Genomic DNA, 22,229 nt, shown 5'->3' with positions numbered 1-22,229 from the left:
AACATTTCAGAGCATACCATCTAAGCAGATTTGTAATTAAGTCACCAGTTGTCCATATGCCTACAGAAAGCAAAATTCATCTTTGGTGTAACTTCACTGAAATAAGAAAAATTACACCACATTGGTTTGGCCCATGGTCTTTTAGGGTGTGTTATATGGCAGTTAGACACTTCCAGCCAGCCTCTGCCAGTTGATTCAGGGTCGCAGGGCTTGGGTTTCAGGGCTGTTTAATTGAAGTGTAGACTTCCAGGCTCAGGCTGCAACCTGAGCCCTGGGACCCTTCCACCTTGCAGGTCCTAGAGCCTGGGCTCCAGCCTGAGCCCAGAAGTCTATGCTGCAATTAAACAGGCCTGCAGTATGAGTCCTGTAAGCCCAAATCAGCTGGCACAGGCCAGCCCTGGGTGTCTAACTGCAGACATCCTCTTAGGATAGCTGCATTCTGTATGTCAGTGTATTCTTCATAGAGAAAGAATATGAGAATGGTAATGTCTGATATTTTTTGTTCCTGGACAATTTGCAGACAGTGAAAGTACAAGGGAATGACATCTCCCACAAGCTGCAGATTTCAAAAGTGAGGAAAAAGGATGAAGGCTTGTATGAGTGCAGGGTGACAGATGCCAACTATGGAGACCTTCAGGAATACAAGGCTCAGGCATTTCTCAAAGTCAATGCTAACAGCCACTCTCGGCGAATGCAGGCCTTTGAAGCATCCCCAATGTGGCTGCAAGATATGAAACCTCGCAAGAACATCTCAGCAGCTGTTCCCAGTAGTGTCCATAACTCTTCCAATCAGCGTCTGCGCTCTACCACAAGCCCCGAAGCAGCAGCTAAAATCCCAAAACAGAGTCCACAATCAGGTATGGTAAGCATTTTGAGCATTTCAATGTCTTGCTAACCAGCGTGTAACATGAGGTTAACCCAGACGGGATCACTGTGATAGGGAAAGGTTGGTGCCCAATATATACATATATATGCTAAGAATAAGTAATTGAAACTAAATATTATGGGAAACATTTTCAAAAATGTGTAAGAGGCTTAGGAGCCTTAATCTCATTGGAAGTCAATGGGACTTAGGCGTCTAAACCCAGATCCTCAAACATATTTAACACCTAACTTCCATTGAAATCTGTGGGAGTTAGGTGCCTACGGATGTTTGAGGATTTGGGCCCTAGTGCCTATCTCATTTCTGAAAATGGGACTTAGACTCCTAAGTCACATAAATGCTGTTGAAAATGTTGCACTGTGTATGCTTTAGGAATGGTTGCACAGAGAATATGCATTTGCCATTTGTCAGTCGTCAGACTGAAGACACTAACATGGTAATGCCTCATTTTCTGTCACACAGAAATAAACCTCTGTTTTATATGGAAGCTATGAATAACCTACACTGGAGTGAGTGTTTGCCATCTAATATACAATGGTGAATGCTACAATTACACATACAGTGTGACTCTCCACTGTTACATGATCGTGATGGTGAGAGTGAGGAAATGAAGAAACAGAACACACAAATGATCAATACAAGCTCTTTGGAAATGCAAAACGACCAAAAAAAAGTTTTGAAAAGTCAGCTGTGCAAGTTAAAGCTTCTGATATTATCTCACATGACCTTTTCTTAAACTAACTAGGGAAATATAGCCTACACAAACCTACAACACATGGATGTACTACTGGTTGGAAAAAACATTCTTAGAGAATAGTTATCAATGGTTCACAGTCAAGCTGGAAGGATATATTGAGTGGGGTCCCACAGGGATCTGTTCTGGGTCTGGTTCTATTCAATATCTTTATAAACAATTTTGATAATAGCATAGAGAGTACACTTATAAAGTTTGCAGATAATGCCTAGACGGGAGGGGTTGCAAGTGCTTTGGATGACAGGACTAGAATTCAAAATGACCTTGCCAAACTAGAGAAATTGTCTGAAATTAATAGGATGAAACTCAATAAGGGCAAATGCAATTCACGACATTTAGGAAGGAATAATTAATTGCCCAAACACAAAATGGGAAATGACTGCCTAGGAAGGAGTACTGCAGAAAAGGATCTGTGGGGTATAGTGAATCACAAACTAAATATGAGTCAAAGATGTAAAAAATAAAAAGGTGAACATAATTCTGGGATATATTAGTGGCAGTGTTGTAAGCAAGACACCAGAAGTAATTTTCCCTCTATATTCAGCACTGATAAAGCCTCAGATGAAGTATTGTGTCTAATTCTGGGCATCACACTTTGGGAAAGATGTGGAAACACTGGAGAAAGTCCAGAGAAGAGTAAGAAAACAATTAAAAGTCTAGAAAACATGACTTATGAAGAAAGATGAAAAATAGGATTTGTTTAGTCTGGAAAAGAGAAGACCGAGAAGGGACATAACAGTTTTTAAGTATGTAAAAGTTTGTTATAAATACGAGGGTGATAAATTGTTCTTTTTTAACCACTGAGGACAGGACAAGAAGTAATGGGCTTAAATTGCAGCAAAGGGGATTTAGATTAGATATTAGGAAACATTTCCTAAGTGTAGGAGTAGTTAACACTGGAACAAATTACCTAGGCAGTTTGTGGAATCTCTATCACTGGAGGTTTTTAAGAACATGTTAGACAAACACCTGTTAGGGATGGTTCTTAGTAATACTTACTCCTGCCTCTTTGCAAGGTACTGGACTAGATGAACTATTGAGGTCCCTTTCAGTCCTACATTCCTATGATTCTCTGGGTTACTTCCAATTTACCAAAAGAGAATGCAGTTGAGCAAGGCACTAAAGCATGTGCCTAACTTTAAGCATGTAAAAAGAGCTGCTCAAAAATTTTCCAATTGAATGTTTTGCCATCAGAAAATGTCATTTAATTGAAACAGAAACTTCCTACGGAAATGTGTTGATTTCCAAAGAAATTCCCTTTTGGGAAATACAATGGGGGTGGGGGGAGTATTTTGATAAGTAAATACATTCCACTGTGACATTTTTGGAATGGAATGTTTTGATTTTTCATGTCAAAATGACCTTTTGTTTGGAAATTTATTTTCGTTTATATTGTAAATATGTATGTATATGTGTGTGTATATATATATATATATATATGTAATCTAAAAATGTCAAAATTGAAATGCAATGTTTCAATTTTATTGAAACAAAGTGTTTTCATAGATACTAAGGTCAGAAGGGACCATTATGATCATCTAGTCCAAACTCCTGCACAACGCAGGCCACAGAATCTCACCCACCCACTCCTGCGAAAAACCTCTCACCTATGTCTGAGCTATTGAAGTCCTCAAATTGTGGTTTAAGAACTTCAAGAAGCAGAGAATCCTCCAGCAAGTGACCCGTGCCCCATGCTACAGAGGAAGGCGAAAATCCTCCAGGGCCTCTTCCAATTTGCCCTGGAGGAAAATTCCTTCCCGACCCCAGATATGGCAATCAGCTAAACCCTGAGCATATGGGCAAGATTCACCAGCCAGATACTACAGAAAATTCTTTCCTGGGTAACTCAGATCCCACCCCATCTAACATCCCATCACAGGCCATTAAGCCTATTTACCATGAATATTTAAAGATCAATTAATTACCAAAATCACGTTATCCCATCATACCATCTCCTCCATAAACTTATCGAGTTTAATCTTAAAGCCAGATAGATCTTTTGCCCCCACTGCTTCCCTTTGAAGGCTATTCCAAAACTTCACTCCTCTGATGGTTAGAAACCTTCATCTAATTTCAAGTCTAAACTTCCCAATGACCAGTTTATATCCATTTGTTCTTGTGTCCACATTGGTACTGACCTTAAATAATTCCTCTCCCTCTCCAGTATTTATCCCTCTGATATATTTATAGAGAGCAATCATATCTCCCCTCAACCTTCTTGACATGATTACATTTTTTCCTGTTAATTTCATGTTACAGGAATTTTAGAAATCCTTTGTTTTCATTCAAAACAAAACTAATTTCAAAATCACAGAATTTCCTTCAGATCAGAACCTGAAATCCTTGAACAGCAATATCTGTGAGTAATTCTTCTTAAGTCAATGGGACTAGTTAGAAGCTTAAAGGTAGACACATACTTAAGCACCTTGACCAGAATTTGGACGCAGCAGGTAGTCCATTAAACTATTCTGGTAGCATTACAGGTATAAAAGATTCACTAATTCAATAATTTATCCAACATTTTGCCCTGTAAGGGCTGTGTCCTGCCAGTGATCTGGATGCAAACCTCTCATTGATTGTTACGGGCATTCCAAAATCAAAATAACATTCAGTCATAGCTCTGAGAGGGCAAGACGTATACTTATCTTCATGCTTCAACATTTTCTCAAAATGATATTTATTGTAGGCCAAGTACAGACAGTCCTAAGAATAAAGTATTAGTAATTTAATCTCTTACATTCATGTGTGGTTTCTGATGAAGCAAAGTTTCATGCTCCATTCACAAAGCCAAATTCACCTACTGAGGAAAACTGACTTTCACTAGTACTGATTTTGACTCAATATATTGTATGTTGATTTCTCCTAATCAACAGTCAAATGCCATAATGTAACTGACAGTGGAGTCTGCACCAATAGTTTAACTTTTGAGGCTCAAGATTGATTTTCCTCATATTGAGAAGACTGGGGGCTTAATTTTTACTTTCAATCTGATTTGGTGATATTTTAGACCCACTTTGAATTCATTTTACAGAGGTGTAAATGCCTACAGAAGGTACCAGGCAGTGGAGAATTTGGCCCACATGTCTAGTGATTCCAACTGAGGAAGAAGAAGCATCCAATTTTGGGACATCAGAATGGCAGAACAGAGATAGTAGTCATAGGCAGGCACATTGTGTATGATCTTTCTTACTAATGTAATTAATCAACATGTGTCTGCCCTAATTTCCTTATGTGGTTCAAAAGAAAATCAATCTCTTTTCCCATATTTCAACGTAGTGCTCAAATACAGAAACTAGCAGGAGACAGACATTTTCGTGTTTCATTCAATTTTATGCAGTGAAGGAACCAATCCTAGGGAATGGAAACATTGTTAAAAATTAAAATATACCTGCATAATTCAAATGTTTGTGATTATATTTCATACAATGGGGTATACTGGGATATCTTTACTTTTGTTGAGTAGTACCTTGACATCAGTGGGACTGCTTGCAGAATAAGGTTTCACCCAGTGTGTCAGAATTTAGTCCAGTATTAGAGTTGGGGTTGTATTACCTTATGACCAACATTAAATTTTCTCATTGCATTGATCAGCACATTGCAAAGAAATCTGGGTCCTATAATTACAGGAAAGAGACTTGGGAATTAGGAAATTTTAAATCTATATATTTTGCAGGGTATAGCTATGAGATAGGCAAGATCAGTTCCTTCTGATTGTATGATGTTTTCGCCGTACAATTTATATTTGAAAGGTAGGCATCACTCTGTTGAACTCTTTCACTGCTCATGTTCACCCAACATTCTTTTAAGTGTCAGTTTTCAGTTGGCAATAGAGATCTAAAAAGTACCACTAGAGAATAATTTCTCAACCCAAGGGCAGTCGTTAACATAAAAAAAAAAAACAGTTGCCAGCTATTACCATTTTAAAGTACCCGAGGTTACCATAATTTCCCACTATACTCAGGAGAAAGAATATTTGTGGTAACTGTGAGGGAACTGTTTAGCAATGGTTGGTAAATGATAACTTTTTGATGGCTTATTCTGTATGTATAGTTTATGGGCTTTTATATATCTCTGTGGCTCTTGTATATCTGTTATTTACCTCACAGGATGTTGTGAATCTTAATTCATAAAAGTCCACACATCACTGTGAAATGTTTAAATAAAAATGCTATATAGACTTGCAAAGTATTCTAGTTATAGAAACAGATACAGAATAGACAGAGAGAGTGTGCACCAGAAAGAACAAAAACATGTATTCCACACCAAAAAAAAAACACTGAAGAAGTATTAAGTTCTATTTTAAAATAAAAACAAAACAGGGAAGCAAAAGTCAGAGCTGTCATAGTTTGACCCTTTGATTTCATATGCCTGGGCTGCTGCAAATGAAGTTTGCCATCACGGCATAACAGCAGTCTGACTAATATGACAGCCTAATATGCATATATTCAGAAAAATGTCTTATGTAGGTGGAGTGATAGACATTTTCTCTGCATAATTCATAAGAGTGTATCATATTCCAAAGGTAATACTACACATTTCATATATCACAAGGTCTTGTAACTATAGGTAATGGTATAATTTTCTAGGGGCAAACTGTGAAATTAATTTGGTCCTATGCAACATTCCCTCTAATTTTTGACAGGCCATGTGTGCAAAAAATGTCTTCTGTTCAAATTTTTGTGCTTCTGTTCAAATTTTTGTGCTTCTGTTCAAATTTTTGTGCACGCGGTGTTTCGCCAGGTGCATGGGGTTTAGGATCTGTGTGCATGCATACATGCACACAGCTTAGAGGGAACAGTGGTCCTATGCAAAGGGGAGCCAAATGAACTAGAGGGGACTGGGCCAGATTTGTCGTTTCATTGCTGTAAATCCAGGGTAACATCACGGACATCTGTAGAGTCATTCTAGATTTACACCAGTATGGCTGACCCACTGAAAATGTGTGCATCCCAGATACTACTCCCATTCCAAAAATCTGGGACAACATTCAAAACCATTACCTGCAGCTCTGTTTTTTCTCATTGAGTCTGGGCTGACAGATCACAAAGAGGCCACAGCTACAGATAAAGAAATCATTTCAGGCCCAAATTCTGACTGCTTAAATTCAAATTTCTCAGACTCCTAGGAAACCTGTGTGCTTCTCAGGATTCACTAACTCAAACACAGAACTGGCTACGTCTTAGTAACCCTTCTGCCATCTTAGAAAAGAGATATCTGAGGAGCAACTCCTTTGATGGCTCGGGGTTCAGTATGTAACCTGAGAGGGAACAAGCAGGGGAAGATGGGTCTTTGCGTCTTGTAGCACCAACTGAATTCCTTGAATCAGGAAGACCCACAGCAAACTTCAGTACCAGGTAGGAGGACAAAGGGAGGAAATTATAACATTATTGGAATCTACTGATTCTGGTAAATGGATGTGCTCCCCCCCTCTCCCTGCCATTTGGGTCTATTTAGTCCGTAGTTCTGAATCTACCAGCTTTGAATGCAAGACACACTTTTATGCCCAGATTGTAGTGTTACAGAATATTCACCAACATTTTTTTTCTTCCTGTCTATATATTATAGACTATATTATATATAGTCAGCCTACAAAAAGCCTGCAGCCTTCACTGATGTCACTGGCAAAATTCTCACTCGTGTCACTGGGAACCCCTTTGGGGATGATTTTTGGAAGTGTTGAGCATCTACAATGCCAGCTGAAGTCAACATATCTTTGGGTGCTCAGCACTGCAGAAAATCAGGATCATAAGTATTTGCGGTTTAAAATAATAAAAAGTTTCAGAGTAGCAGCCTGTTGGTCTGTATTCGCAAAAAAGAAAAGGAGTACTTGTGGCACCTTAGAGACTAACCAATTTATTGGAGCATAAGCTTTCGTGAGCTACAGCTCACTTCATCGGAGCTGTAGCTCATGAGAGCTTATGCTCAAATAAATTGGTTAGTTTCTAAGGTGCCACAAGTACTCCTTTTCTTTTTTAAAAAATAATAAAGAGCACCATTGATTTTGTTTTCTTTAACCTTTTCTAGATCTATTTAATAATTTCATCAATAAGATAATGTGTAGGTAATAGGCTATCTACTATCTATTACAATTAGATATCTTTACATAGCATAATCTTTAATTTTTTTTTACTTAAAAGGACTTGCATATTCACCTTTTCTGATAACAACAATTATTTTTAGTTAGTCTCAAATAACAGAATAAACTGTGAAATTATTAGTTGATACTCAGTAAATGTGAACCTCAATCTGCAAAGTGCTAAATGCCTTCAGCTCCCATTGTTCTCACTTGTGATGCAAGGAGCAATAATGATATGAGAAAACAAGAATGAGCAACAGAGGAGAATAAACACCTCTCTCAATCAAGGAGTGATGTAACAGACTCCAAACACTTCTACACACTCTTTTCTATTAAATAAAGTGTGGTCCAGGGAATCATATTTTTCTACTTGAATGGTATACCTTGATCACCTTCAGCACTCATATAGATTGAGATGATCACAACACGTCTTCCATTCTTCTCTTATCTTGGCCTTCCTTCCCCATGTGTGGCCATGCCTTTTCACAATAAAATCTTCCTATCTCTATGGAGGTTGGCTGAGTGGTCATTTCAGTTCCCCTGGATACCACTCAGTGACAGCTGCAGTCCATTGATTGTCAGTGAGCCTCGCTATATGACCAGCCCATCACATTTTATTATACCTGCTTTAAATGACTGTATACCATTCATTTTGACTAAAGCAAAGCAGAATGGTAGATAGTAATTAAAAAATTGATAGAAGTGTCTATACATTGTATTATAAAGCTGTATCTGGGGTGAGATTATTTTTGTTCCAAATTCTACCTTAAAGTAAATTTTGATGACAAGACTTTGTTAGGCTGGGATTTTCAAAGGAAAGGAAAGGAGTTAAGTTGCTAACTTCCTTAGTGTTCTTTGAGAAACCCAGTTTAATTTATTTTGTATATATGCCTATTCCAGGCTTTGGGCACCCTGGGGGCAATCCTAGTCCTATTGAGGTCAATGACAATACTCCCGTTAACTTCAGTGAGCCAGGAATTCATCTAATTTTCTAAATGTTCTAGTAATTACAGGGCTCAGTCCTGACAGGTGGTGAGCACTGTGACCAGATCCCATTAAACACATAAGCACATATTTAACTTTAAGCACCTGAGTAGTCTCACTGAAGTCAATGAGCGTATTCACATGCTTTAAAGTTAAGCACATGCTGGATGTGGGCCAAAGTGCTCAGCACCTTACAGGGTTGAGTCATATAAGAAGATTACTTTTCTGAGGCAAGTGTGGAGAGTAATATTAGTTGCTTTGTTCTGTGGGCTGAGCGCTGGGTAGTTGCCTCCCCTAAAGTCAGCTCAGTATGTTGGGGTCATAGTGGAGCTGAAAATGGAAATGTTCATTTTGAAATACCTTCCCATGCTCAGAAATTCATCTCACCCTTTCTGTGACTACAGTACTATTTACCAACACACACCTATATTGAGATCTATCCTATATATGTACATACCACATTTAGCGATCCATCTACCTAACTAGCTATAGATATTGCCATGTACGTTCTTAAGCCTATCACTTAATTTTTAGTCATTTAAAAATGCTTTAAACTCTATGGGTTGCCTCGCGTCCAGAGCCAAACATGATAAATTTCATGAGGGAGCCTCTGAGAAATCTCCTTAGCAGAGGGAGCATAGAGCAAATAATTCAGTTCCACATGTCTGGTACAACTGCTAATTAACCACTGGGAAGAATACACATAGGTCATGCAGTTTTGTTTGTCTGTTCATCCAAATTACTTCTGATTGCTGCTCAGTCTGGTGTATTGCACCGGGACATTGGAAATGGCAGGGCATGTGATAGAACGCTCTTAGAAAACAGATGGGGTTTCCTTGCTTCAGAAACCATCCCATTTGTTACCTGACAAATACACAGCATTTTTGCCTGGTTTTGGATGTGAAACAGGGAACTTCCTTTCTCTGATAGAAAAACCCACTCCCTTCACAACAGTTACAATGTAAAATGAATGGGCCAAATTCTCTGTTGGCTTAAATGGATAAAACACTACTGAAGTCAATAGAGTTGCATCTGCTTATGCTAACAGAGAAGTAAGCCCCTGTAAATGGGTAATGGGGGTGAGAGTGGAGAGTCCTGGCTTTTACCAGTTCATATTAGGTGGGGAGGAATAACAAGCTGGCTGGGAACTGAAAGAAGAGAAACAAAGACAAAAGAACACAGCTATTTGGAATTATTTCAGGATTAATTTTTTTCCCCCGGATGGAATCTTTCCTACACGATTCACTCTGAAAGCTTAGCCCTGGTCTGCTCTAAAACACTGCACTCTTAGTAATTAGTCATTCTCTGAGATTTTTCATTGGACTAAATAATTCACAAGGCACAGCAATGCTAACATCAGATACCCTCCTCTGGGTGTGAGTAGTAGCTATAATAAAAATAATTAATCCTAGTTGGTTGTTTAGAAAGTTGGATGTCATTTGAAGAACATATGAGGATCTCTCTCCGCACCATGCACAGGGTGTTGGTTTTTTTCCCTTTTTCATTTGACCATTTCATTCACAAACTGTGTATGACACACTTTGTAATTGCAATTTGCTAGAGAGAGAGAGAGAGAGAGAGATTGTGTGTGATACAGCTCATTGAAGTTTGACCCCCACCTATCGGTAAATACTATTTGCCTGGAACAAAGCTGTCTAACATAATGAAAAGAGTTAAAACATAAAAGTGAAAGATAATGGCCACAGACTGTATTGTAGATACTACTCATACAGACTCTACATGCTCTGCAACAGTGACCAAAACACAGTTAGGAAACCATTTTGTTGCTGCTGTTTCTTCTGCTGCTAATGCTGTTATTACCTTGGCTGCTATTGTTGCTTCCACGCACAGTGTCACTGGGGAAACTGTCCAGTGAACTAATGCCTGCAGAAGAGCAGTGCCCATTGACACAATGAAAAACAAAATACACTGCTGAACACTGCAATAGATCTACTGTATTCCCCCTCCTCCAATTCCCTGTGCCACTGAACAAAATGTTAAAATGATAAGATTTGTTGGAGAGAAGGAAAAAAATTAAGAACTGAGGAAAAGACAGTAGGTTGTCACTAAATCATTAAGGGCCTGATTCTCAGCTGATGTAGGCCCATTACCTTAAATGGAGCAATGTTGATTTATACCAGGTCTTAAATATTATAGTACTCTATTTGCCTGAATCTTCATCTGCTGAAATAAGAGCTCACACGTTTATTTATTTCTTGAAATATATACAAAAATATATGTGGGTGACCATGCTATGCGCTAGGTGCCTACCACATAGAATACTGGCAAAGGCCTGCCCATGGTTCTAACCACCCCTACCCTCACCGCCCTGGGGGGAAAAGTAAAAAATAGATGTAAAGGGAATGGTAGAGAAGCTCAGTGATTTAGAATTTGTGGGACGATGAAATTAAAACATTGAGAGAAACACTCTAGGCCTGATTCTCCCATCACTCGATTTTGACACCAATACGACTTAGTGGATTTTCATGGAGTTACTTCCAATTTACACCAGTGCAAATGAGGGGACAATCAGGCTAACCACATCTAAAAGATGAGGCTGAACATTGCCAGCTGGGTGCAAAAGGTGATATGTAGCACAGAGATTTCTCTGTAATGAGCAACAATTCTTCAGTGTCTGTGACACACACAAGCTTATTTTTGCAGATGTTCTTTTTATGGAAGTGCTTCTGGAACACTTGTGAAATAGTATTAGGGCCAATCCTAGTTAGGATTTTATATATATATATATATATATATATATATATTTTAATAATTTTTTTTGAGGAATGGATGAGTGGTATGTAGGAGAAGGGGACTGGTGCAATTAAGTTTTGAAATGTGACTCACATTTTTGTGGATAATTTGAAAGTCTATTAACCAGCCAGAAGCTGTATTGTTATTTTGGGTTTGGGTTTAAGGAATAAGAAGGTGTGACAGCCATGCTTAGTTAAGATAAAGTTTGAGAAGCTGATCAGCCATACAGCTGTCAACAATTAAAAATGTCAGTTCAAACAAATTCTAGGGCATTGGTAAGCAAGCAGCATTAGAGCACTGGTTTATTCCTTTGTCTATCATGCATTTTAAAAAATGTCAAAGATATTTTAAGACCACTGTTCCCAGTGGGGAAGCAAAGAAGAACACTTTTCAGTGCACAAGGAATCAAATATGAGTATTCCCAGAACATGCTGCCAATGTTTTCCAAATATTAGGAGTAAGTACCAATTTACTGTTTGGGTTTTAGCTGGACTATCAGAGCCTGCAACCTGCTGTGCCTATTCTTACCAACACTGGATCTTGCGCTCCTCCTGAATCCAGTGTGAGTAACCAGCAGTGACATTTCAGAGGCCTGTATACAAAGGCCCCTTATATCTCAGCCCTTTCCCTGAAAAGTATTTACTCATGCAAGTAGACTGTTGAAGTCAATGGGAATAGTCATATGAGTAAAGAATATTCAGTGTGAGGAAAACATTACAGAATCAGGCCCTAAATTAGGGAAGGGAACTCAGATATGGGTCATAAAAGGCTGAAGTACGAGCATCCCTACTCATGACTGAGAACTACTGATAAAACACACAACCTCATACTCTGAAGGGTTAGTCTGAAGTGGGTCAAGAAAGTTGTAAGATCCAGACAAGAAGAGAAGGATAAAATAAAGAGTGACAACACACTAAATATATAGCTTGGAATGTCCATGTCGAAGCACAGTGGTGACTAGTAGATTATACAAGAATTGAATAGATCCTTTGCTCAAAATTTGGAAAGAGCTCAACCCATTACCTTGTGCCGGGGTTTATTCACACCCCACCTTGCGGCAAACTAAATGTTTATGTAGACAAGCTGTTAGCCTCACAATATTTCCCAAGACAGCTTAAGTCTATAAGTACCTGGGAGAGAAAAATATTTTTGTTGTTAGAGTACATGGCTTGAGGACAGGACACTTGGTCTCTAATACTGACTTGACCGCTAATCCTTGCTCTTCCACAAACTCAGGCAAATCACTGGTAATCTCTCTGTGTCTCATTGTACCATTGTACTACTACTTACTTTTCTCACAGGATTGCTAGGGGTCTTTCATGTTTTTATATTTGCTTTGAGATTCTTAAATGGAAGGCGCTATAGAAATGCAAAGTAGTAGTATTCTCATGGGAAAAAAGCTGTCCTTGCAAGATTTCTGGCCTCATTTCCAGACCAAAACAAAGTTTAGATAAGCTTCTCATAAGTATTTGAACAGAGTGCTGAACCTAGTGAGTTCACATCATTAGCAGCAACACACATGAATGCCACATATCATGGGGTAAATGAACTTCCATTAAACAGTTTCATGTCAAGATCTCCTGGTCATGCTTATGGCAAAAATCTTGGCTAGTCATATATGTGTATATAGTAATATAGTGTAAAACAATTTACACTTTAAAATGAAACAGGCCAAACAGTTATTTTTGGGTTCAACGCTGAATGGATACAGTGAATTATAAAATAATATATGTTAGACACAGAACAGCCAATTAGATTGTCCAGCCCATCTTCCTGCAAATACTTGATTGCACCCAGTATCTTTTCTGGGGTTTTGTCCAGTCTAGTCTGACAAGTCCCAAGTGATGAAGCTTCTACCACTTACAAGATTACTCCACAGCCAGAGCCTGTGGGATGACACAGTCAAACTGATCTGCGAGAAAGACTGTTTGAACAACAGTATTTTGTAGGGACTGGAAACAGGGACTGGAAGAGGGCAGGGAGAAGTGTGTGACTGGAAGCCCAGTTAGGAGGATACTGCAATAGTCAAGAAGGGAAATAATGAATGATGAACAAGAGCTTTGCTTGAAGGGGTAGAAAGAAAAGGATGCATCTTTAGGATGTTGTGGAGGAGGAAGCAGCATGATTGATTGTGGCCTCCATGCATGGGCTAAGGGCAAGGGAGAACCCAAAAATCATGCCAAGGCTGCAATCCTTCCAAGCCTTTGGTTAATTATGTTGGTCTTCTCTGATTTCCTTTTGTTGTCCACAGAACTGAAAGTACTATTCAGTGTGTGGTCATGGCAGTGCCACACTGAGGTCTACTAACTTTATGTCTTGCATCTATAACCAACATTGCACTAGCCTTATTTGCAGCCATAGCAGATTATAAATGGATGCCTTATTTTCTAGCCACAGTCAGTCCTAGCTCCTTTTCATCATTACCCCTTACATAGGTTTCTCCTTGCCAGTTTTGGACCATTCTGCTCCTCCTTCCATTTCAGCAAAGTGAATCTCATTTTATTCTTTTCTGTGCATGTTTGTATTTTCTCTCTGTCTTTGTCCTTACAAGTGTTTTCAAATCCTCCTAATTTTGGGCTAGATTGTAATTCTAGACACAGTTCTGAGCAAGATGTGGCACCAACCCAGGAAGGCATCGTAACTCAGAAACATAATGCAGGCACAGTTCCCTCCCCAGCTTTCCCCTTTGCTTTGAAGGTTGGTGTATAGTAATTTGTTATTGTCCTCCACCAGCAGCAAACACCACCACCAGCTTGCACTGTTTTGCTGTACTAGCCAGCAAGTTGTGGAGACAGAGCCAGAGTTCTACCCATTCACCTGCCCCACTATTCAGAAGAAGGAAAGATAAAGTGAGCAGAGAGCACCTGATTACACCTACAGGCTTGGACTAAGTCTAGGTAGCTTGCACAGAGGGTTAAGAGGAGTTCTTATGGAGTAGTCCCTGTCATGCTCCTACCCTTAACATTTTCTGATAATTTAACTAATGCTCTGGTTATTCCTTCTTCCAAAACACCAAAGGTCAGAAAGTGACAGACCCTTACATAGGTGTGCAGAGGAGGGGCACACTGATGTATTAGCAGGAGTATTGTAAGCAAAACAAGAGAAGTAATTATTCTGCTCTACTCTGCACTGATTAGGCTTCAGCTGGAGTATTGTGTCCAGTTCTGGGCACCACATTTCAGGAAAGATGTGGACAAATTGGAGGAAGTCCAGAGAAGAGGAACAAAAATGTTTAAAGGTCTAGAAAACATGACCTGTGAGGGAAGATTGAAAAAATTGGGTTTGTTTGGGACATAATAGCAGTTTTCAAGTACATAAAAGGTTGTTACAAGGAGGAGGGAGAAAAATTGTTCTTCTTAACCTCTGAGGATAGGACAAGAAGCAATGGGCTTAAATTGCAGCAAGGGAGGTTTAGGTTGGACATTAGAAAAAACTTCCTAACTGTCAGGGTGTTTAAGCACTGGAATAAATTGCTTAGGGAGGTTGTGGAATCTCCATCATTGGGGATTTTTAAGAGCAGATTGGACAAACACCTGTCAGGGATGGTCTAGATAATACTTAGTCCTGCCATGAGTGCAGGGGACTGGACTAGATGACCTCCTGAGGTCCCTTTCAGTTCTATGATTCTATGATAGGTGTGCAGGGAAGGGGCACTCTCAAGGATCCTCCTCCATTCCATGGCTCATCTTGTGCAATGGCACGTCACAGTTCCAGTCCCGAAGTTCAGGAATGGATGATACAGTCTGTGTAGCTCCCCGAGTCACTAGGTTCCTTAAGAAGGGACAGCTCACCTATAGGCTGAGGTAGCCCTGCACCACCACCAGCTCAGACCAGAATGTTACAGTCTGGTGGCAAGGATCTGGAATCTTTAACTCCTCACAGACATACATTAATAATGGGCACTGAAGGCTAAGGGTAGAAAGAATTCTTTCCCCAAAATACAATTCATTCTCAGATTAGTTTAAGGTGAATTTCTTCAAAGTACAGTATGTGTGCACATTTTAGTTGCATAAGAGAGAGAAGGAATAGAACAGGTCAGGAATTTTTTTTGATAAAGAATGCTTTTTTTTTTTTAAATTGGAAAATGCCTTGTTGTTGAAACCAAAGCTGTTTACAAACCAGGGTCAGTTTTGATGAGTTCTCCTTACTCATAAAAACTATTGGAAGAAAGTTTTGAAATTGTCACAATATCAAAACATTTCATTGTAAAAAATATAGAAACATGTTTTTTCAAGTCCAAGTGACCTTTTGGCTTGAAATTTCAGTACATATAGATTAATTTTTTAAAAAAAAATGAACAAAGGTTGAAATCAAAATGAAAGACACTGAAATTTTCAAAATAAAATGATTGTTTGACCTGGACCAATTTTTTTTCCAGATTTTGGTTCATGAAAAATTTTATGATTTTTCACTTTCAATGCACTTTAGCAGCTGGAACAAAAGGAAGACCCAGCACCATGTGACCAGCCAGCTGTCCCCTCACTATGAGCAAGTGCTCTGCACCAGTGGTTCAAAGACCACAGTTTGAGAATCGCTAGTATACATATTAAGTAGCATTTCTTTAGTAATGTAGCAATAGTGCACACACACGTCCATTCTTTCTTCAGACCACTATCCTGGATCCTGACAATCATACTCAAGCTTTACACAGCACTCATGTTGTGCAATAAAATCTCTTTTAGCTGTTAGTTTGTTAATTATAGAAAAAAAAACCTTCTAGAAATAGCAGGCATATGAGTGATAAACTTTGGAAATCCACACCCAGATAAACAGTTTGTAACTAGCATTGCTGTGCTCACAGTTCCAGTGGTGCTACTCATGCTCTGGCCAGACATGTACGCTAGAAGTCCATCTGAACCAAAACCCTGGATCTGAACGTCCTGAACTTTGGGAACATTTGGATCTGGATCCAGATATGAAGTTTGCTTCTGGCTTTAGTCTATATGAAGTGTTGAACCAAAAGGCCAGATTTCCGCCCCTCTCCCCACCCGACCTTTTGGGAAATCTAGATCTGGGTTTGAAAGGTGCACCGCAGTCTATTTCTGTTACATAGTGCTTTATCATATCATAAAAAGAAGAAATTGAGAGGAATAAAAGATAGCTTCCATCAGTGACTTCAAAAGAAACAGGATGGAAACTTAAACAGTTGCTTTTTGTTTAATTGCTTTAATGTGGTCTGTACTTTGTATATGCTTCCCACTACCCGCAAATACGGAAGAGAGATGTCTGAGCCGGTATGAGAATGAAGAAACATATTCAGTGCTTCAGTGAAAAATCTGAATACATTTAGATTCCTACAGTATTTCAAAGGTATCTTTGAAAAGATAAAAGTTCATTTAATCTTCACCATCATTCAGACTCACTCATATTCATTGTAGCTTAGAAATCAATTTTATTTGATAGGACATATTACTAGGAATGTGGCTTTCATGATTGGATGAGCATTTTGAAAAGAAATAAAAGTACTTAGAACAAGTAAGACTCCAATATTGCATTGGGATGCTACAGGGTCAACCCCTGAGACTGCTTAAGGATTCTGATGCAGGTCCATGATGACCATGTTACATAACTAAGTAACCTCAGATATTCCTAACAGCCTCTTTTTATTAAGAAATTTGAAATATTTTAATGGGATTGTTCCCAATAAGCTCACTTAAGCTTTAACGTGCACATGCTGTATAAAACCTGATCTAAAAATCTTTGAAAAAACAAACAAAACCACCCCAGCACAAACAGAAGAGCCTGCAATTTGTGTGCTGGAAATGATATAATCTGGAGCATACATTTATGCAATGGTTGAGAGAAAAGGATGCCATCTTGATTATTCAGTGCATCATCATTTCTGGGTTCTACAAAATGGTAGCTGAAAAGAAAAGATTGGTCGCAAATATTGCAGTTTTGCCTTTTCCAAAATTGAAACACTTAGGTCAGTTTCATTTTGTAAGGTAGTAGTTTCCTTCAACATCATGCTACGGTTTTCAAACTGTCAAGTTATGTTGTCATTAAATAATTGTTCAAAATAGGCCCCTTTAAAAAATATCCACATGGGATTTGTGAACATTTGTGCATAAACTGTGCTGTAGATCTCATGCAGAGAAGGTGTGATTCAAATGACTTTTTAAAGAATTTGATCGATCAATTCAAATAGATTTCTATGGATAAGACAAAGATCACAAAATGATAGTAAAAATACTTGCAAATATAAAAGTAACATGAGCTAGTCTAACTGTAGATAAAAGTCCTCATTTAACTAAGGAACAGAGGGAAATCTCCTGAAAATATGATGAACCATAAGCTTGATTTAAAATAAGGTAAAGCATATAAAGAAAGGGTACGTTCCATGATAAAAAGAAATGATGAACATAAGATACTACAAGCAACAAATAAAACTGAGTTGCAGTGGCGTTTGGGTCCAGTTTGTCAACAGTTGTGGGTGTGAGCAATTATCCATAGCGAGTACATCCGTTGCAGTCCTGTGATCAAATTTACTTATGTGCAGAAGCAAGTCCTTAATATCAGATAATATTATATTCTACTGTACATTAGACTTTCAAATGAGAATAAAGAAATTAGGCTACCAGCTCTTAAGCAAAGTAAGCAGTCATGGGTTAAGAGGGAAGGTTCTCTCATGGATTAGTAACTGGTTAAAAGATAGGACACAAAGGGTAAGAATAAATGGTCAGCTTTCAGAATGGAGAGAGATAAATACTGGTGTCCCCCAGGGGTCTGTCCTGGGCCCTGTCCTATTCAACATATTCATAAATGATCTGGAAAAAGGGGTAAACAGTGAGGTGGCAACGTTTGTAGATGATACAAAACTACTCAAGTTAGTTAAGTCCCAGGCAGACTGCAAAGAGTTACAAAAGGACTCTCAAAATGGGGTGACTGGGCAATAAAACGGCAGACGAAATTCAATGTTGATAAATGCAAAATAATGCACACTGGAAAACATAATCCCAACTATACATATAAAATGATGGGGTCTAAATTAGCTGCTACCACTCAAGAAAGAGATCTTGGAGTCATTGTGGATAGTTGTCTGAAGACATCCACTCAATGTGCAGCGTCAGTCCAAAAAAGCTAACAGAATGTTGGGAATCATTAAGAAAGGGATAAGTAATCAGACAGAAAATATCATACTGACTCTATATAAATTCATGGTACACCCACATCTTGAATACTGCATGCAGAATAAGTATTTTTTTCACACAACACACAGTCAACCTGTGGAACGCCTTGCCAGAGGATGTTGTGAAGGCCAAAACTATAACAGGGTTCAAAAAAGTGCTAGATACATTCATGGAGGATAGGTCCATCAATGGCTATTAGCCAGGATGGGCAGGAATGGTGTCCCTAGCCTCTGTTTGCCAGAAGTTGGGAATGGGCGACAGGGGATGGATCACTTGATGATTACCTGTTCTGTTCATTCCCTCTGGGGCACTTGGCATTGGCCACTGTTGGAAGACAGGATACTGGGCTAGATGGACCTTTGGTCTGACCCAGTATGGCCATTCTTATGTTCTCAACTCCCTCTGACTTTCAATGGGAGTTGGGCACACAGGTTCCTTAGCTCCCTTTGAAAATCCAATTTATGGACTGCAGTGGGTGTCATTACAAAGTCCTCATTTGTTCTACCCCTACAGGGGTATTTTCAATACCTCAGTTAGTTCAGATAGCCTCATGTGTTTACAGTGGGTAAAAATCCTTGTAATGGCAACTTCTGCCTATAAAAGTTACAGTTCGGCCAGGAGTACTTGTGGCACCTTAGAGACTAACCAATTTATTTGAGCATAAGCTTTCGTGAGCTACAGCTCACTTCATCGGATGCATGCATCCGATGAAGTGAGCTGTAGCTCACGAAAGCTTATGCTCAAATAAATTGGTTAGTCTCTAAGGTGCCACAAGTACTCCTTTTCTTTTTGCAAATACAGACTAACACGGCTGTTACTCTGAAAAGAGTTCGGCCAATTACTCATATTAATTCCATGTACAATGAGCCACACTTTTTTTTGCAAAAGGAGGCAGTATATTGAGATCTGAAATTTAATTTGATCTCCATTCTAACAGGGAAAGGAAAGCAAATATTTTTAGCTTTACCTAAAACTATATTCTCTAGGCAAAAGAGGACAGATATGTAACTGGACAGACATTTGTAAACTGAAGGGGAAAAAACCCACTTGTCCTAGCATTTTTGATATCACTAACTTCCTTTGTCTTCTAATAATGCATATTATAGCTTTATGAAGTCATACGTGCACTTTTTTTGTGATAAGAAAATTCAGGGTCACACCTGATGTTGAAGTTCGATATGTAGATAGGTTATAAAGGATTAGTAGATGTTTTCCTCAATGTTAAATCAGTTATTAGGGTTCAAAACCACAACAGGTTGTTTATAAGCATTGACAGCGCTATCTACAGGTGACCTGACCGCCATCTATAAACACATGCTGATCGTATTTGTAACATCTAATCAATCATTTATTAACCCTTTATAAACAGAATTTTAATGAAGAGTATGGCCACATTCAGTTTACAACTTTCCCCTAAAGTAATGCAAGTCCTTTATGTATTTATGATGTACAGCAGTGGTCTCACACTTTAACACCTAGCATGTCACACATCTAGAACTCCAAAATACTTGCTATGCCACCTTTTCAATTTTAATTAGCATAGTTCTAAGGAATCTTACATTAAATCTAGTGCCACAGTTTAAGCATCATTCTCTTAGCTTTCTGAAGAGAAAAGAAAAAACACCAGAAGATCTGATTACTCAAAAATAAATATACTCCAAACAGTTTAGCATACATTTCTTCCCTTACACTGCACTGCCATTCTCCCAGGTTCCTTAGCATTGCTTTTATTTTGCAAGCAAATATTTTGCTGTCAACAACAGACTGTTTTGTTAGTAAGAAAATACTCTCATTACAGAGCAACTTTAGAAATTATTTTGTAAGGAATGCTTTGAGGTGGAAGGTGTTTAGATTTGATTCTCTCTGTATATCATAATTAGATTACATTGTTTAAAAAGACATACAAAAAAAAAAAAGAACCTCCCTGGGACTGAAATACTTTGTATGTGTTGTTATTTGCAGTGCATGCCAAGACATTCATGGGCACCAGAGCCAAGCTGGCGAGCTAATTAAATATATAAAATGTATGTGTTTAAACAGCCTTATAAGGAGCATTGGAAATCTGCAAGATGAGCGAATATCTTATAACTTCTTCCGCAGGTGCGAGGATAGCTACAAGCCATGGACTTTCTGTCCTGCTTCTTGTTTGTGGCTTTGTGAAGGGTGCTTTGCTTTAATCTAAAAGTGCTGACTTTTTCCAATATCACTTTCTCTTCTTAAAGCAAAGAGCAAATCGCCTGTAAAATCCACGGAGCGGACAGCAAAGTTGACCCTAACCTCCAACCACCACTCTGCACCCAATGTACTCTAATTCTCTACACATGGAGCACCTTCAGGAAGTACAAAAAAACAAAACAAACAAATATATATATTGTTTAAACATATAAATATATATATGAAGAGGATACCACATTTTCTTGATCTATATTATTTTCTTTGTTGAATCACTGATCATTTATTTGAAGAGAACTGGTGTGATGTAACGGGACATTTTGTAACAGCAAGCCCTAGTTTCCTTTTCTTTCAGTAAGTAGAAGCATCAGATCCTTGACTGCTCAGGGGTTGGCTTGCAAGTCATCAGTATTATACAAATTCACTCTGGATGATATTTGGTTTCCTTCTTTGAAAGAACTGTTGCAGCCATGAGGCAAACAGTGGCCAAAAATAAATAAATAAAACCAACAAAAAATCCCAAGAAAACAAAATGACTCAGCATCACCGCTGATGACAAAAAACACCTCAGAAACTTTGATGAAAAGCTTATTTTTTTGTGGGGGTGGGGAATGCAAAAAAAAAATACCAACATTGCAAACCAACTAACAGGACTAGAGGACATTGTTTTTGAAGACAAGCAAGAAGCACTATTGAAGGGTTTTTTATTTCACTTTTTTGAATTGTTTCCTCTTTTTTTCCCCCACCCCCTTCCTTTTCCTCTCTTTTCTCTTGGTTTGTTTCTTGTCCAATGGTGGCAGTTGCTGACTTAGGTCAACCCCTACTGACTGTGTGGTGGTTATATAAATACATTTTTTTGTGTGTGTGTTCTATATTTCGATGTGTTTTCTCTAATTTTGCAACTCCTGTATATGCAAAACTAACTTCAATTCTGTAAATTGCTTACAGTATGTGTGATATAACTTCACAGTAGACATACCATGGTCCTCATGCAAGACAGTTTTTAATATTATCTATATGTCGTGCCACCAACAGACATTTTTGTTTCCTTTTTTGATGAAGCATTATTTTTTAATTTGTAATTCAGTACTGTGTGGATTTTGTAATACATGCATTCACTTCCACTGGTTTGACCCCTTGCAGATGGCAATGCAGCCCTCTGTTTACTCTGTAAAATGCACATTAAAATTTGTTATGGTCTCTGAACAATGAATTATTTTACTTGTGTGTATGCTATGTTGTAGTCTGGTGGCTGAAAGCCCCTTTAATTTATTATGTTTATTGAGGGTGAAACGATTTTATCATCAGAGAATGTAAAATGTCTCTAGGCAAATACTGCATGCAAGCAGGGTCAAGAGAAAAAAAAACAGAATGTGCTCCTGGAAGATTTTCTTTTAATGATGAGTTTTAGTCAAGTGAAATTTCTACAGTGATTCACTCAAGAACTCTTCCTGCTATGGCTAAAGAGGTATCTTT

The 22,229-nt window shown here is 38.4% G+C and overlaps 1 protein-coding gene across 5 annotated transcripts in view; it reads left to right on the top strand.

Annotated features, from left to right (window-relative positions):
* Nucleotides 1-21,949, top strand: part of VSTM2A (V-set and transmembrane domain containing 2A) — a 32,348-nt gene extending 10,399 nt beyond the window's left edge. The window contains exons 4-5 of one of the 5 annotated variants that reach the window (XM_074945227.1): nucleotides 521-857; nucleotides 20,804-21,949. In XM_074945227.1, coding sequence (XP_074801328.1) covers nucleotides 521-857; nucleotides 20,804-20,892 — 426 coding nt within the window. In that variant the 3' untranslated portion in view covers nucleotides 20,893-21,949. The other 4 variants (XM_074945225.1, XM_074945224.1, XM_074945226.1 and 1 more) reach the window with 4 other exon arrangements.
* Nucleotides 21,950-22,229: the final 280 nt, after the last annotated feature.

This window comes from Natator depressus, chromosome 2 (genome assembly GCF_965152275.1).
Source record: "Natator depressus isolate rNatDep1 chromosome 2, rNatDep2.hap1, whole genome shotgun sequence".
Lineage (NCBI taxonomy): Eukaryota > Metazoa > Chordata > Testudines > Cheloniidae > Natator > Natator depressus.
This window is presented reverse-complemented; position numbering and strand designations above follow the sequence as displayed.